Raw genomic sequence first — 13,590 nt, 5'->3', positions numbered from 1 at the left:
ATTGCAGCTCCTTGTCCACTAAGCCCAACCCATCTTGACGTGGTTGATGGTGTCCGTCTGTCCGTCCATCCCCATCCATAACGTCTCCTGGAACGTTGACCTTAGTCCAGCCTCACCTTGTTGAATGCATCCGTCTGTCTGTCCCACCCAAGACCACTGAACCCGACCCATCTTGACGTGGTTGATGGTGTCCGTCTGTCCATCCACCCCCATCCGTAACATCTCCTGGAACACTGACCTTAGCCCAGCCTCACCCTGTTGAACACGTCCATCTGTCCGTCCCACCCAAGACCATTGAACCCAACCCATCTTGATGTGGTTGACGGTGTCCACCTGTCTGTCCACCCCCATCCATCAGGTCCTTGAGCGCTGATTTTAGTCCGCTCTTGAGCGTGTCTGTCTGTCTGTCTGTCCCACCCAGTCTATTGCAGCTCCTTGTCCACTGAACCCGAGCCATCTTGATGTGGTTGATGGTGTCCGTCTGTCCATCCACCCCCATCCATCAGGTCCTTGAGCGCTGATCTTAGTCTGCTCTTGAGCGCGTCTGTCTGTCTGTCCCACCCAAGCTATTGCAGCTCCTTGTCCACTGAACCCAACCCATCTTGACGTGGTCGATGGTGTCCATCTGTCCGTCCATCCCCATCCATAACGTCTCCTGGAATGTTGACCTTAGTCCAGCCTCACCTCGTTGAATGCATCCGTCTGTTTGTCCCACCCAAGACTACTGAACCCAACCCATCTTGACGTGGTTGATGGTGTCCATCTGTCCATCCACCCCCATCCATAACGTGTCCTGGAACGTTGACCTTAGCCCACCCTCACCCCGTTGAACGCATCCGTCTGTCCGTCCCACCCAAGACCACTGAACCCAACCCGTCTTGATGTGGTTGTTGGTGTCCGTCTGTCCGTCCACCCCCATCCATCAGGTCCTTGAGCGTTGATCTTAGTCTGCTCTTGAGCGCGTCTGTCTGTCTGTCCCACCCAGTCTATTGCAGCTCCTTGTCCACTAAGCCCAACCCATCTTGACGTGGTTGATGGTGTCCGTCTGTCCGTCCATCCCCATCCATAACGTCTCCTGGAACGTTGACCTTAGTCCAGCCTCACCTTGTTGAATGCATCCGTCTGTCTGTCCCACCCAAGACCACTGAACCCGACCCATCTTGACGTGGTTGATGGTGTCCGTCTGTCCATCCACCCCCATCCGTAACGTCTCCTGGAACGTTGACCTTAGCCCAACCTCACCCCGTTGAACGCATCCGTCTGTCTGTCCCACCCAAGACCACTGAACCCAACCCATCTTGATGTTGTTGACGGTGTCCACCTGTCTGTCCACCCCCATCCATGAGGTCCTTGAGCGTTGATCTTAGTCCGCTCTTGAGCACATCTGTCTGTCTGTCCCACCCAATCTATTGCAGCACCTTCTCCACTGAACCCAACCCATCTCAATGTGGTTGATGGTGTCCGTCTGTCCATCCACCCCCATCCATCAGGTCTTCTGGAGCATTGGCCTTAGCCCAACCTCACCCTGTTGAATGCATCCATCTGTCCGTCCCACCCAAGACCATTGAACCCAACCCATTTTGATGTGGTTGACGGTGTCCACCTGTCTGTCCACCCCCATCCATCAGGTCGTTGAGCGTTGATCTTAGTCCGCTCTTGAGCACATCTGTCTGTCTGTCCCACCCAACCTCTTGTAGCTCCTTGACCATTAAACCCAACCCACCTTGACGTGCTTGATGCTGTCTGTCTGTCCATCCGCTCGAATCCATCAGGTCTCCTTGAGCGTTGACCTTCGTCTGCTCTCTTGAGTGCGTCCGTCCGTCTGTCCATCCCTCTTGGTGCATCCTCTTGGGTGTCAACCTTTGTCCACCCTCACCTTGTTGACCCCGTCTGCCTGTCCATCTCCTCCAACCCTGCCCCCGCCCCCTCACCTCAGTCAACCGCCGTCCGTCTGTCCGTCCGACCCAACCCCTGTTGTCTCCTTGCCCTCACCCCCGCCCTCCGTCTGTCCGTCCGCAGGAGACGACCAAACCCATGCTGCGGGAGCCGGCGGCCGGGACCGAGACGCGCCGGACCCTGCTGACCTGCGCCGAGCTGGGGCTGCGCCTCCTCGCCCCCTTCGCCCCCTTCCTCGGCGAAGAGCTCTGGCAGCGCCTGCCCCGCGCCCCCCCCGCGCCCCCCACCCTCTGCCTCGCCCCCTTCCCCGACGCCGCCCGCCTGGTGGGTGCCGCCACGCTTGGGTGGGGGGGGTCCAAGGGGGTTTTCACCCCCCCTGACACCCCTTTGTCTCTCTCTCTGTCCCCCCCCCCCCCCCCTCAGGCTCACTGGCGCTGTCCCAAGGTGGAGGCCGAGGTGGCGGCCATGCAGGAGGTGGTGAGGGCGGCGCGAGCCCTGCGGGACGTCTTCCGCCTGGGCGCTGCCCGGCCCCCTGGTGAGTGCGATGGGTGGGGGACAAGATGGCTGCCGGGGTGGGTGTGGGTGTGGGGGGGGACACTACATGTCCCAGCGTGCCTTGGGGCACCCAAGATGGTTGCCAGTGTGTGGGTGAGGTTCGGGGGGGATCACTGGGCACTAGGGTCCAAGATGGCTGCCATGGCTGAGGGGAGGGACTACATGTCCCAGCATGCCCTGGGGCACCCAAGCTGGCTGCCTGGGCTGTGGGGGGGGACTACATATCCCAGCATGCCCTGGGGCACCAAGATGGCTGCCTGGGCTGTGGGGGGCAGACTACATATCCCAGCATGCCCTGGGGCACCAAGATGGCTGCCTGGGCTGTAGGGGACTACATGTCCCAGCATGCCCTGGGGCACACAAGATGGCTGCCTGGGCTGTGGGGGGGCAGACTACATATCCCAGCATGCCCTGGGGCACCAAGATGGCTGTCTGGGCTGTAGGGGACTACATGTCCCAGCATGCCCTGGGGCACCCAAGATGGCTGCCAAGGGATATTACATACCCCAGCATGCTCTGGGGCACCCAAGATGGCTGCCGGGGGGGGGGGTACATATCCCAGCATGCCCTGGGGCACACAAGATGGCTACTGGGGCTGTGGAGGACTACATATCCCAGCATGCCCTGGGGCAGCCAGGCAGTGCTAATATGGCTGCTCTGGAGGACTACATATCCCAGCGTGCACCTGCCTCTTCCCCATGCCCCAAGATGGCGGCTCCCGCTGGAGGCAGCCATGTTGCCCAGCCCACCACAGGGAGCAGGCCTGGAGGCCTGGCAATCCCAGCATGCCCTGGGCGCAGGGGGGCGGCCATGTTTCCCTACACGCCCCAGGTGGGGGCAGCCATGTTGGGGGGGGGGGAATGCTTGGAGGCGGGGCTATCCCAGGATGCTTTGCGCAGTGGCGGTGCGGTGCCCGGTGGAGGCGCAGGATTCGCTGGCAGCGCTGGGCCCCGCCCTCCAGGCCCTGGCGCAGGCGGGGCCTCTGCAGCTCCTCCCCTTGGGGGCGGAGCCAGAGCTGGGCCCTGGCTGGGTGGGGGCCCCCGCGGGCCCCGACACCCACGTCTACCTCTGCCTGCGGGTGAGTGGGGGCCCAGGGGCATTGTGGGACGCTGGGGGACCCCAGGGCATTGTGGGACGCTGGGGGACCTGGGGGGACCCCGAGGAATCATGGGAAGCCAAAGGACTTGGAGGGGGACTTATGGTATTATGGGATACGGGGGGGGGACCCCAGGGCATTGTGGGATGCTGGGGGACCTGGGGGGACCCCCCCAAGGCATTGTGGGACACTGGGGGAGCCCAGGGCATTGTGGGACGCTGGGGGATTTAGAGGGGGACCTGAGGCATCGTGGGAAGCTGGAGGACTTGGGGGGGGGGGATCCACGGTATTATGGGATGTGGGGGGGGACCCCAGGGCATTGTGGGACCCTGGGGGACCCCAGGGTATTCTGGGATGCTGGGGGACCTGGGGGGACCCCGAGGCGACCCCGAGGCATTGTGGGACACTGGGGGACCCCAGAGCATTGTGGGACGCTGGAGGATTTAGAGAGGGGGACCTGAGGCATCATGGGAAACCGGAGGATTTGGAGGGGGACCCAGGGCATCATGGGACATGGGGGGGGGGAACCCCAGGGCATTGTGGGACGCTGGAGGACTTGGCGGTGGCCCCAAAGCATTGTGGGACACCGGGGGAGCAGGATGGGGGAAAGCCTGGGAGACGCCGAGACTTCGGGGAGCATTGGCAGGCCCTGGGGTGACCCCGGGGCATTATGGGATAGCGGAGGGGGAGCCCCCGAGGCATTGTGGGATAGCGGGGGACCCCCCCCCCCCCCCCCCTTCCCCCCCCCAGGGGCTGGTGGAGCCGGTGGCCGCCCGGGCCCAGCTCAGCACCCGCAGCCGCAGCCTCCAGCGTCGCCTCGAGACCCTCGGGGGCACCCAGGCGCCCGCCAACCACCCGCAGGTACCGCACCTTCGTTAAGCTAATTAAGCTAATTAATTAGCGTCATTCCATCCCATAACTCTAGAGAGTTTGGGGGGGGGGGGGGGTGTCTCATTAACCTCATTAGCGTGAGGTGCTTCGTTAGCGCCGGGGGAGGGGGACACCCCCCCCCCCCCCCCCCCATCGCCTCTTCGTTAGCGCTGCCCTCGTTAACTCCCCCCCCCCCCCCCCCCCCTTTTTCCCAGGTTGCCATTCTCCGCTCCGAACTTGCCCGCTTGGCCCAAGCGCTGGAGGCCTTGGACCCCCCCGGCCCCACTGAGGACCCCGATATCCGGGGAGGGGACCCCGACATCCGGGGGGACCCCAGCACCCAATAAACCCCCCCCCCCCCAGGGGGGATCCCTAACGACTTCCCCCCCCCCGGCCTCATTATTTCTCTTCGGGGACGTGTCTACGAGCTGCACGGTCTCAGCTCAGGGGTGGGGGGGGGGGGAATGGGGACATTGAGGGGGGGAGGGGACCCAGACATCCGAGGTGGGGGTGGGGGAGGACTCGGGGCATCCAGGCTCCGCCCCTTTCTCGATCTGGTTCGACGGCCCCCCCCCCCCCCCCCCAGACGCCGACGGGATCCGGGAGCTCCCGCCACCCCGAAATCATCCCCGGGTCCCCCCCCAAAACCGTCCCCTCGTCACCGGCTCCGGGGCGGGGGTGGTGGTGGTGGTGGGGGGGTGGGGGGGGGGGAAAAGGGAGGTGACATCGGAAGCGCCACCGCCATGTTGTAACCGCCGCCGGGATCCCGAAAAACGGCGCCGGCACCCCAAAATCAACGCCTTCCCCCCCCTCCCCCCCCCCCACCGGACGGCGACGCCGCGACCCCCCCAAAATTGGTCGCCGGGATTTTGTCACCGCCGCCGCGACCCCTCGGGGTTGTCACCTGCTGTCACTTCAGGTACCTGTCACCCCCCCGGGGTACCCCAAGACCCCCCTGGTCCCCACCGTGGGTGTCCCCGTCCCCCCGTGTCCCCCCTCCTGGGGATCCCCATGTCCCTCGGTCCCTTTTTGGGGTCCCTTGTGTCCCCCTGTCCCCTCCCCGCCGTCTCTCCGTGTCCCCTCCCGACGTCCCCCCCCTTATTTCTGGTGTCCCTCCGTGTCCCCCCCGTCCCTTCTGGTGTCCCCCTGTGTCCTCACGTGTCCCCTCCGTGTCCCCTCCTCTCTCCTGGGGTCCCCCATGTCCCCCCATTTCTCCTGGGGTCCTCTGTGTCCCTCCATGTCACCTCCGTGTCACCTCAGCTCTTCTGGGGTCCCCTCGTGTCCCTTCCATGTCCCCTCATCCCTCTCGGGGTCCCCTGTGTCCCCTCCGTGTGTCCACGCTGTGTCCCCACCGTGTTCCCCTAATGTCCCCTCCATGTCCCCCTGTCCCTCCTGGGGTCCCTTCTGTCCCCTCCATGTCCCCTCCGTGTCCCCCTGTCCCTCCTGGGGTCCCTTCTGTCCCCTCATGTCCCCTCTTTCCTCCTGGCGTCCCCTGTGTCCCCCCAGTGTCCCCTCCATGTCCCCCTGTCCTTCCTGGGGTCCCTTCTGTCCCCTCCATGTCCCCCCTGTCCTTCCTGGGGTCCCTTCTGTCCCCTCATGTCCCCTCTTTCCTCTTGGCGTCCCCTGTGTCCCCTGCATGTCCCCTCCATGTCCCCCTGTCCCTCCTGGGGTCCCTTCTGTCCCCTCCATGTCCCCTCCGTGTCCCCCTGTCCCTCCTGGGGTCCCTTCTGTCCCCTCCGTGTCCCCCCTGTCCTTCCTGGCATCCCCTGTGTCCCCCCGATGTCCCCTCTATGTCCCCCTGTCCCTCCTGGGATCCCTTCTGTCCCTTCGTTCCTCCTGGCGTCCCCTGTGTCCCCCCAGTGTCCCCTCCATGTCCCCCCTGTCCTTCCGGGGGTCCCCTGTGTCCCTCCATGTCCCCTCCATGTCCCCCTGTCCCTCCTGGGGTCCCTTCTGTCCCCTCACGTCCCCTCATTCCTCCTGGCGTCCCCTGTGTCCCCCCGATGTCCCCTCTATGTCCCCCTGTCCCTCCTGGGATCCCTTCTGTCCCTTCGTTCCTCCTGGCGTCCCCTGTGTCCCCCCAGTGTCCCCTCCATGTCCCCCTGTCCTTCCTGGCATCCCCTGTGTCCCCTCCATGTCCCCTCCGTGTCCCCCTGTCCCTCCTGGGGTCCCTTCTGTCCCCTCACGTCCCCTCGTTCCTCCTGGCGTCCCCTGTGTCCCCCCAGTGTCCCCTCCATGTCCCCCCTGTCCTTCCTGGGGTCCCCTGTGTCCCTCCATGTCCCCTCCGTGTCCCCCTGTCCCTCCTGGAGTCCCTTCTGTCCCCTCCATGTCCCCTCCATGTCCCCCTGTCCTTCCTGGGGTCCCCTGTGTCCCTCCATGTCCCCTCCGTGTCCCCCTGTCTCTCCTGGGGTCTCTTCTGTCCTCTCATGTCCCTTCCATGTCCCCTCTATGTCCCCTTGTCCCTCCTGGAGTCCCTTCTGTCCCCTCCATGTCCCCCCAGTGTCCCCTCCGTGTCCCCCTGTCCCTCCTGGGGTCCCTTCTGTCCCCTCCATGTCCCCTCCGTGTCCCCCTGTCCCTCCTGGGGTCCCTTCTGTCCCCTCAAGTCCCCTCGTTCCTCCTGGCGTCCCCTGTGTCCCCCCAGTGTCCCCTCCATGTCCCCCCTGTCCTTCCGGGGGTCCCCTGTGTCCCTCCATGTCCCCTCCATGTCCCCCCTGTCCTTCCTGGGGTCCCTTCTGTCCCCTCCATGTCCCCTCCGTGTCCCCCTGTCCCTCCTGGGGTCCCTTCTGTCCCCTCACGTCCCCTCGTTCCTCCTGGCGTCCCCTGTGTCCCCCCAGTGTCCCCTCCATGTCCCCCCTGTCCTTCCGGGGGTCCCCTGTGTCCCTCCATGTCCCCTCCATGTCCCCCCTGTCCTTCCTGGGGTCCCTTCTGTCCCCTGCATGTCCCCTCCATGTCCCCCCTGTCCTTCCTGGGGTCTCTTCTGTCCCCTCATGTCCCCTCCATGTGCCCTCTATGTCCCCCTGTCCCTCCTGGGGTCCCTTCTGTCCCCTCATTCCTCCTGGCATCCCCTGTGTCCCCCCAGTGTCCCCTCCATGTCCCCCTGTCCTTCCGGGGGTCCCCTGTGTCCCTCCATGTCCCCTCCATGTCCCCCTGTCCCTCCTGGGGTCCCTTCTGTCCCCTCGTTCCTCCTGGCGTCCCCTGTGTCCCTCCATGTCCCCTCCATGTCCCCCTGTCCCTCCTGGGGTCCCTTCTGTCCCTTCCATGTCCCCCCTGTCCTTCCTGACGTCCCCTGTGTCCCCCCAATGTTCCCTCCATGTCCCCCCTGTCCTTCCAGGGGTCCCCTGTGTCCCTCCATGTCCCCTCCATGTCCCCCTGTCCCTCCTGGAGTCCCTTCTGTCCCCTCCATGTTCCCTCCATGTCCCCCTGTCCCTCCTGGGGTCCCTTCTGTCCCCTCACGTCCCCTCATTCCTCCTGGCGTCCCCTGTGTCCCCCCAGTGTCCCCTCCATGTCCCCCCTGTCCCTCCTGGGGTCCCTTCTGTCCCTTTGTTCCTCCTGGCGTCCCCTGTGTCCCCCCGATGTCCCCTCCATGTCCCCCTGTCTCTCCTGGGGTCCCTTCTGTCCCCGCATGTCCCCTCCATGTCCCCTCTATGTCCCCCTGTCCCTCCTGGGGTCCCTTCTGTCCCCTCACGTCCCCTCTTTCCTCCTGGCGTCCCCTGTGTCCCCCCAGTGTCCCCTCCATGTCCCCCCTGTCCTTCCTGGCATCCCCTGTGTCCCTCCATGTCCCCTCCGTGTCCCCGTGTCCCTCCTGGGGTCCCTTCTGTCCCCTCATGTCCTCTCTTTCCTCCTGGTGTCCCCTGTGTCCCCCCAATGTCCCCCTGTCCCTCCTGGGGTCCCTTCTGTCCCCTCCATGTCCCCTCATTGCTCTGGGCTCCCCTGTGTCCCCACAATGTCCCCTCCGTGTCCCCTCCATGTCCCCCTGTCCCTCCTGGGGTCCCTTCTGTCCCCTCCGTGTCCCCTCATGTCCCCTCCATGTCCCCTCATTGCTCTGGGCTCCCCTGTGTCCCCCCAATGTCCCCTCCGTGTCCCTCCTGGGGTCCTCCCATTCCCTCTCCCCCAGGGACTCCCCGTGCCACCCCCGGTGACATCCCTGTCCCCTCTGTCCCCTCAGGTCCCTGCCCATGGCTGAGGGGTGCTCCCACGCCGTCCCCCCTCGTCCCCTCCCTGGGGAGGTGACAGCCACCCCCGGGGACATCACCACGGACCCCGAACCTACATGGGGACAGGCTGGAGGCGTCCCCGAGGGGGACGGTGACACCGGTGTCCCCACGGACACTGTCACCGTCACCCCCTGGGCCAGCGGCATCACCATCACCGTCACAGCAGCCCCGGCGGACGAGGACACTGGGGACTTTGGGGACGAGGACGTCCCAGCCTTCGGGGACGAGGACGTCGGGGACAGAGATGTCCCATGTGACAAGGACATTGAGGACAGGGATGTCACAACCCCAAAGGATGTTGGGGACAAGGATGTCCCAGCCCCTGGGGACAAGGAGGATGGTGACAAGGATGTCCCAGCTCTAAGGGACATTGGGGACAGGGACGTTGTGACCCCAAGGGACATTGGAGACCAGGATGGTCTAGGCCTTGTGGACAAGGACACTGGGGACAAGGATGTCACAGCTGTAAGGGACACCGGGGACCGGGATGTCCCAGCTCTTGGGGACAAGGATGTCACCATCCTGAGGGACACCGGGGACTGGGATGTCCCAGCTCTTGGGGACAAGGATGTCACCACCCTGAGGGACATTGGGGACAGGGATGTCCCAGTTCTTGGGGACAAGGATGTCACCATCCTGAAGGACGCTGGGGACAGGGATGTCCCAGTTCTTGGGGACAAGGATGTCACCACTCTGAAGGACACCGGGGACTGGGATGTCCCAGTTCTTGGGGACAAGGATGTCACCACCCTGAGGGACACCGGGGACCGGGATGTCCCAGCTCTTGGGGACAAGGATGTCACCATCCTGAAGGACACCGGGGACAGGGATGTCCCAGTTCTTGGGGACAAGGATGTCACCACCCTGAAGGACGCTGGGGACAGGGATGTCCCAGTTCTTGGGGACAAGGATGTCACCACCCTGAAGGACACTGGGGACAGGGATGTCCCAGTTCTTGGGGACAAGGATGTCACCATCCTGAAGGACGCTGGGGACAGGGATGTCCCCGCTCCTGGGGACAAGGATGTCACCACCCTGAAGGACACCGGGGACTGGGATGTCCCAGTTCTTGGGGACAAGGATGTCACCATCCTGAAGGACGCTGGGGACAAGGATGTCACCACCCTAAGGGACATTGGGGACAGGGATGTCCCAGCCCATCGGGTCAAGGACATTGGGGACAGGGATGTCCCAGTTCCGGGGGACAAAGATGTTGGGGACAGGGATGCCACCACCCTAAGGGACATTGGGGACATCCCTGTCCCCACCCTAAGGGACAAGGAGATTGAGGACACGCGGGACTCGGTCCTAAGGGACGTTGGGGACAAGGATGTCCCAGCTCCAAAGGACACTGGGGACAGCGATGTCCCAGGGGCCACTTGGGTCAAGGATGTTGGGGACATGCAGGTGTCAGCCCTGAGGGATGTTGGGGACACTGGGGACAGGGATGTCACCACCCCAAGAGATGTTGGGGACAAGGACATCAGGGATGTCCCAACCCTAAAGGACATTGGGGACAGGGATGTCCCAGTCCTAAGGGACATCGGGGACATCCCGGTCTCTGAGGACAAGGACACTGGGGACAGGGATGTCCCCACTCCTGGGGACAAGGATGTCACCACCCTAAGGGACATTGGGGACAGGGATGTCCCAGCTCCTGGTGACAAGGATGTCACCATCCTGAAGGACGCTGGGGACAGGGATGTCCCAGTTCTTGGGGACAAGGATGTCACCACCCTGAAGGACGCTGGGGACAGGGATGTCCCCGCTCCTGGGGACAAGGATGTCACCACCCTGAGGGACACCGGGGACAGGGATGTCCCCGCTCCTGGGGACAAGGATGTCACCACCCTGAGGGACACCGGGGACAGGGATGTCCCAGCTCCTGGGGACAAGGATGTCACCACCCTGAAGGACGCTGGGGACAGGGATGTCCCAGCTCCTGGTGACAAGGATGTCACCATCCTGAAGGACATTGGGGACAGGGATGTCCCAGTTCTTGGGGACAAGGATGTCACCATCCTGAAGGACGCTGGGGACAGGGATGTCCCAGCTCCTGGGGACAAGGATGTCACCATCCTGAGGGACACCGGGGACAGGGATGTCCCCGCTCCTGGGGACAAGGATGTCACCACCCTGAAGGACACTGGGGACAGGGATGTCCCAGTTCTTGGGGACAAGGATGTCACCATCCTGAAGGACATTGGGGACAGGGATGTCCCCGCTCCTGGTGACAAGGATGTCACCATCCTGAAGGACATTGGGGACAGGGATGTCCCCGCTCCTGGGGACAAGGATGTCACCACCCTGAAGGACATTGGGGACAGGGATGTCCCAGTTCTTGGGGACAAGGATGTCACCACCCTGAAGGACGCTGGGGACAGGGATGTCCCAGTCCTGGGGGACGTTGGGGACATCGGAGGTAAGGACTTTGGGGACAGGGACGCTGAGGATGAGGACGCTGGGGACGCGGACGTCGCAGCCCTGGGGGCCGTCGGGGACGAGGACGTCGGGGACGAGGACGGAGACGTCGCAGCCCTGGGGGACGCGGGGGGCGGGGCCGCTGGGGACGCCGGCGCTGCCGGTGGCATCACCATCACGGTGACGGCCCCCCCCGCGGAGGACGAGGACGTCCCCAGCGATGACGTGGCCGCTGATGTCGCTGCTGCCCTCCCCGGGGACCGCGCCCCTTGTGATGTCGCGGAGAGCGGTGACGTCGCGGCAGGGGGTGACGCCCCCTCCGCTCTCCCTGGGGATGTCCCTGCTGGTGACGTCATCAGCGATGACCTCGTTTTCTCCCTCCCTGGTGGTGTCACGGCTGAGGACGATGTCACTTCCTCAGTCCCTGCGCATGACGTCATTGTTGACCTCGTCAACAGAGACGGCATCACTTCCTTTCTCCCTGAGGAAGCCTTCACTGGTGATGTCATCACCAAGACTGATGTCATTTCCTCCCTTCCTGGGGATGACGTTGCTGGTGGCCTCATCCCTGAGAATGACCTCGCCGGTGACATCATCTCTGGGGACATCTTTGCTGGTGAAATAATCACCGGGCATGACGTCACTTCCTGCCTTCCTGGGGATGAGCTTGCTGGTGATGTCATGCCCAGAAATGACCTCACTGATGACATCGTCACCAGGGACAACATCCCTTCCTCCCTCTCTAGGGATATCCGCGCTGATGATGTCATCGCCGGCCACGATCTTATTTCCTCATTTCCTGGGGATGACCTTGTTGTTGACATCATCCCTGGAGGTGACCTCACTAACGACATCATCACAGGGGAAGACATCATGTTTTCCGTACCTGGGGATGTCCCTGCTGGTGACATCGTTGCCACGGATGATGTCACTTCCTCCCTGCCGGGAGATGTGGCTGGCCAAGAAGTCAAACCTGCTGGTGACCTCACTGGTGACATCATCTGCGCGAACAATGGTGACACCTCCCCTTGGAATGACTTCACTGGTGATGTCATGCCTGGGGACGCCATCGCTTCCTTCATCCCCACTGATATCGCTAGACATGACATCACTCCCAAGGGTGATGTCGGAGATGATGTCACACGGGGATCTGACCTTGGTGACATCATTGGGGGTGATGTCACCTCCTCCATCCCGGGAGCCCTCTCTGGCCGTGATGTCAGCCCTGAGGATGATGTCATGGGTGACATCGGCCCCGGGGAGGAGCCAACCCCCCCCACCCTTAAAGAACCCGTCCGCCCGGGCGATGACCTCACTGATGACATCACCACCGATGCGCCCAGAGAGGGTGTCGGCAGCCGAGGTGATGCCCCAGGTAAGATGGGGGGCGGAGCCAAGCCTGGGGGGCGGGGCCTGAAGGCTGGAGGAGGGGCCAGAGCCAGAGGGTGGGGCCATGAGTAAGTGGGCGGAGCCGGGGGGGTGTGGGGACCCAGTGGTGGGCGGGGCCTGCCGCTCGTGGGCGGGGCCAAGGGCATTTGCAGATGCTGGGGATGGGGCTTAGGGGCAGGGCTGGCTCGGGGGTGGGGCCAGGGGGGCTGGGGGCGGGGCCAGATCTGGCTCAGGGGCGGAGCCTGGTGCTGACCCCACCCCTCTCCCTCCCCCTCCCCCCCCCCCAGACGCCCCCCAGCCCCAGACGCCCCCCCCGGGCTGCCCCCTCGTCTTCCTCGCCCTCGTCTGCCTCCTCCTCGCCCTCCTCCTCCTCGCCGGGGTCTTCGCGGTACGGCCCGCACCCCTGGGTGCCCTGGGGGGGTCACGGGGGGGCCCCGCACCCCTGGGTGCCCTGGGGGGGTCACGGGGGGGGGTCCCGCACCCCTGGGTGCCCTGGGGGGGCCACGGGGGGGGGGGTCCCGCACCCCTGGGTGCCCTGGGGGGGTCACGAGGGGGGGTCCCGCACCCCTGGGTGCCCTGGGGGGGTCACGGGGGGGGTCTCGGACCCCTGGGTGCCCTGGGGGGGGGCCACGGTGGGGGTCTTGGATGTCTGGGTGCCCTGGGGGGGTCACGGGGGGGTCCCGGACGCCTGGGTCCCTTGGGGGGGTCAGGGGTGGTCCCAGACCCCTGGGTGCCCTGGGGGGGTCACAGGGGGGTCCGGGATGTCTGGGTCCCTTGGGGGGTCACGGGTGGGGGATCCTAAATCCCTGGGGGGGGTCCCGGACCCCTGGGTGCCCTGGGGGGGTCACGGTGGGGTCCCAGACACCCCAGGATCCCCCCTGACACCCCCCTCCCCCCCCCCCCCAGGCCGTCCATTACGTCAAGGTCTTCATCATCAGCTCGGCCACCTTCTCCGTGCCGGTGGCCGAATCCTTCCCATAAGCCTTTGCGGCAGGACAAGATGGCGGGGGGGGGGCGGGGGGGGGTGTCACCCCCAATCCAGCAGCAATAAACCCCCCCTTGGCCACCCCGGACGCCCGGGTCCCTTGGCAGCGCCGGGGGGGGGGGACGGGGACGAGGCCGTCACGGCTGGTGGCCACTGGCAAGTCCGGG

At 64.7% G+C, this 13,590-nt stretch overlaps 2 protein-coding genes across 2 annotated transcripts in view; both read left to right on the top strand.

Moving 5' to 3' along the window:
• Positions 1-4,792, top strand: part of VARS2 (valyl-tRNA synthetase 2, mitochondrial) — a gene marked incomplete at its 5' end in the record, with an annotated part of 28,513 nt that extends 23,721 nt beyond the window's left edge. The window contains 5 exons of the mRNA XM_075489496.1: positions 2,020-2,220; positions 2,320-2,431; positions 3,351-3,529; positions 4,298-4,408; positions 4,633-4,792. Of these exons, the coding sequence (XP_075345611.1) occupies positions 2,020-2,220; positions 2,320-2,431; positions 3,351-3,529; positions 4,298-4,408; positions 4,633-4,764 (735 nt within the window). The remainder of the gene's footprint in view (positions 1-2,019; positions 2,221-2,319; positions 2,432-3,350; positions 3,530-4,297; positions 4,409-4,632) is intronic.
• A 309-nt stretch (positions 4,793-5,101) lies between these two features.
• On the top strand, positions 5,102-13,497 carry LOC142403282 (uncharacterized). The gene is made up of 5 exons (XM_075489495.1): positions 5,102-5,336; positions 8,580-10,959; positions 11,056-12,424; positions 12,726-12,826; positions 13,345-13,497. The coding sequence occupies exons 2-5, from the start codon at positions 8,590-8,592 to the stop codon at positions 13,417-13,419; spliced, it is 3,915 nt and encodes a 1,304-aa protein (XP_075345610.1). The 5' UTR covers positions 5,102-5,336; positions 8,580-8,589; the 3' UTR covers positions 13,420-13,497.
• Positions 13,498-13,590: the final 93 nt, after the last annotated feature.

Source organism: Mycteria americana, unplaced genomic scaffold (assembly GCF_035582795.1).
Source record: "Mycteria americana isolate JAX WOST 10 ecotype Jacksonville Zoo and Gardens unplaced genomic scaffold, USCA_MyAme_1.0 Scaffold_161, whole genome shotgun sequence".
NCBI lineage: Eukaryota > Metazoa > Chordata > Aves > Ciconiiformes > Ciconiidae > Mycteria > Mycteria americana.
This window is presented reverse-complemented; position numbering and strand designations above follow the sequence as displayed.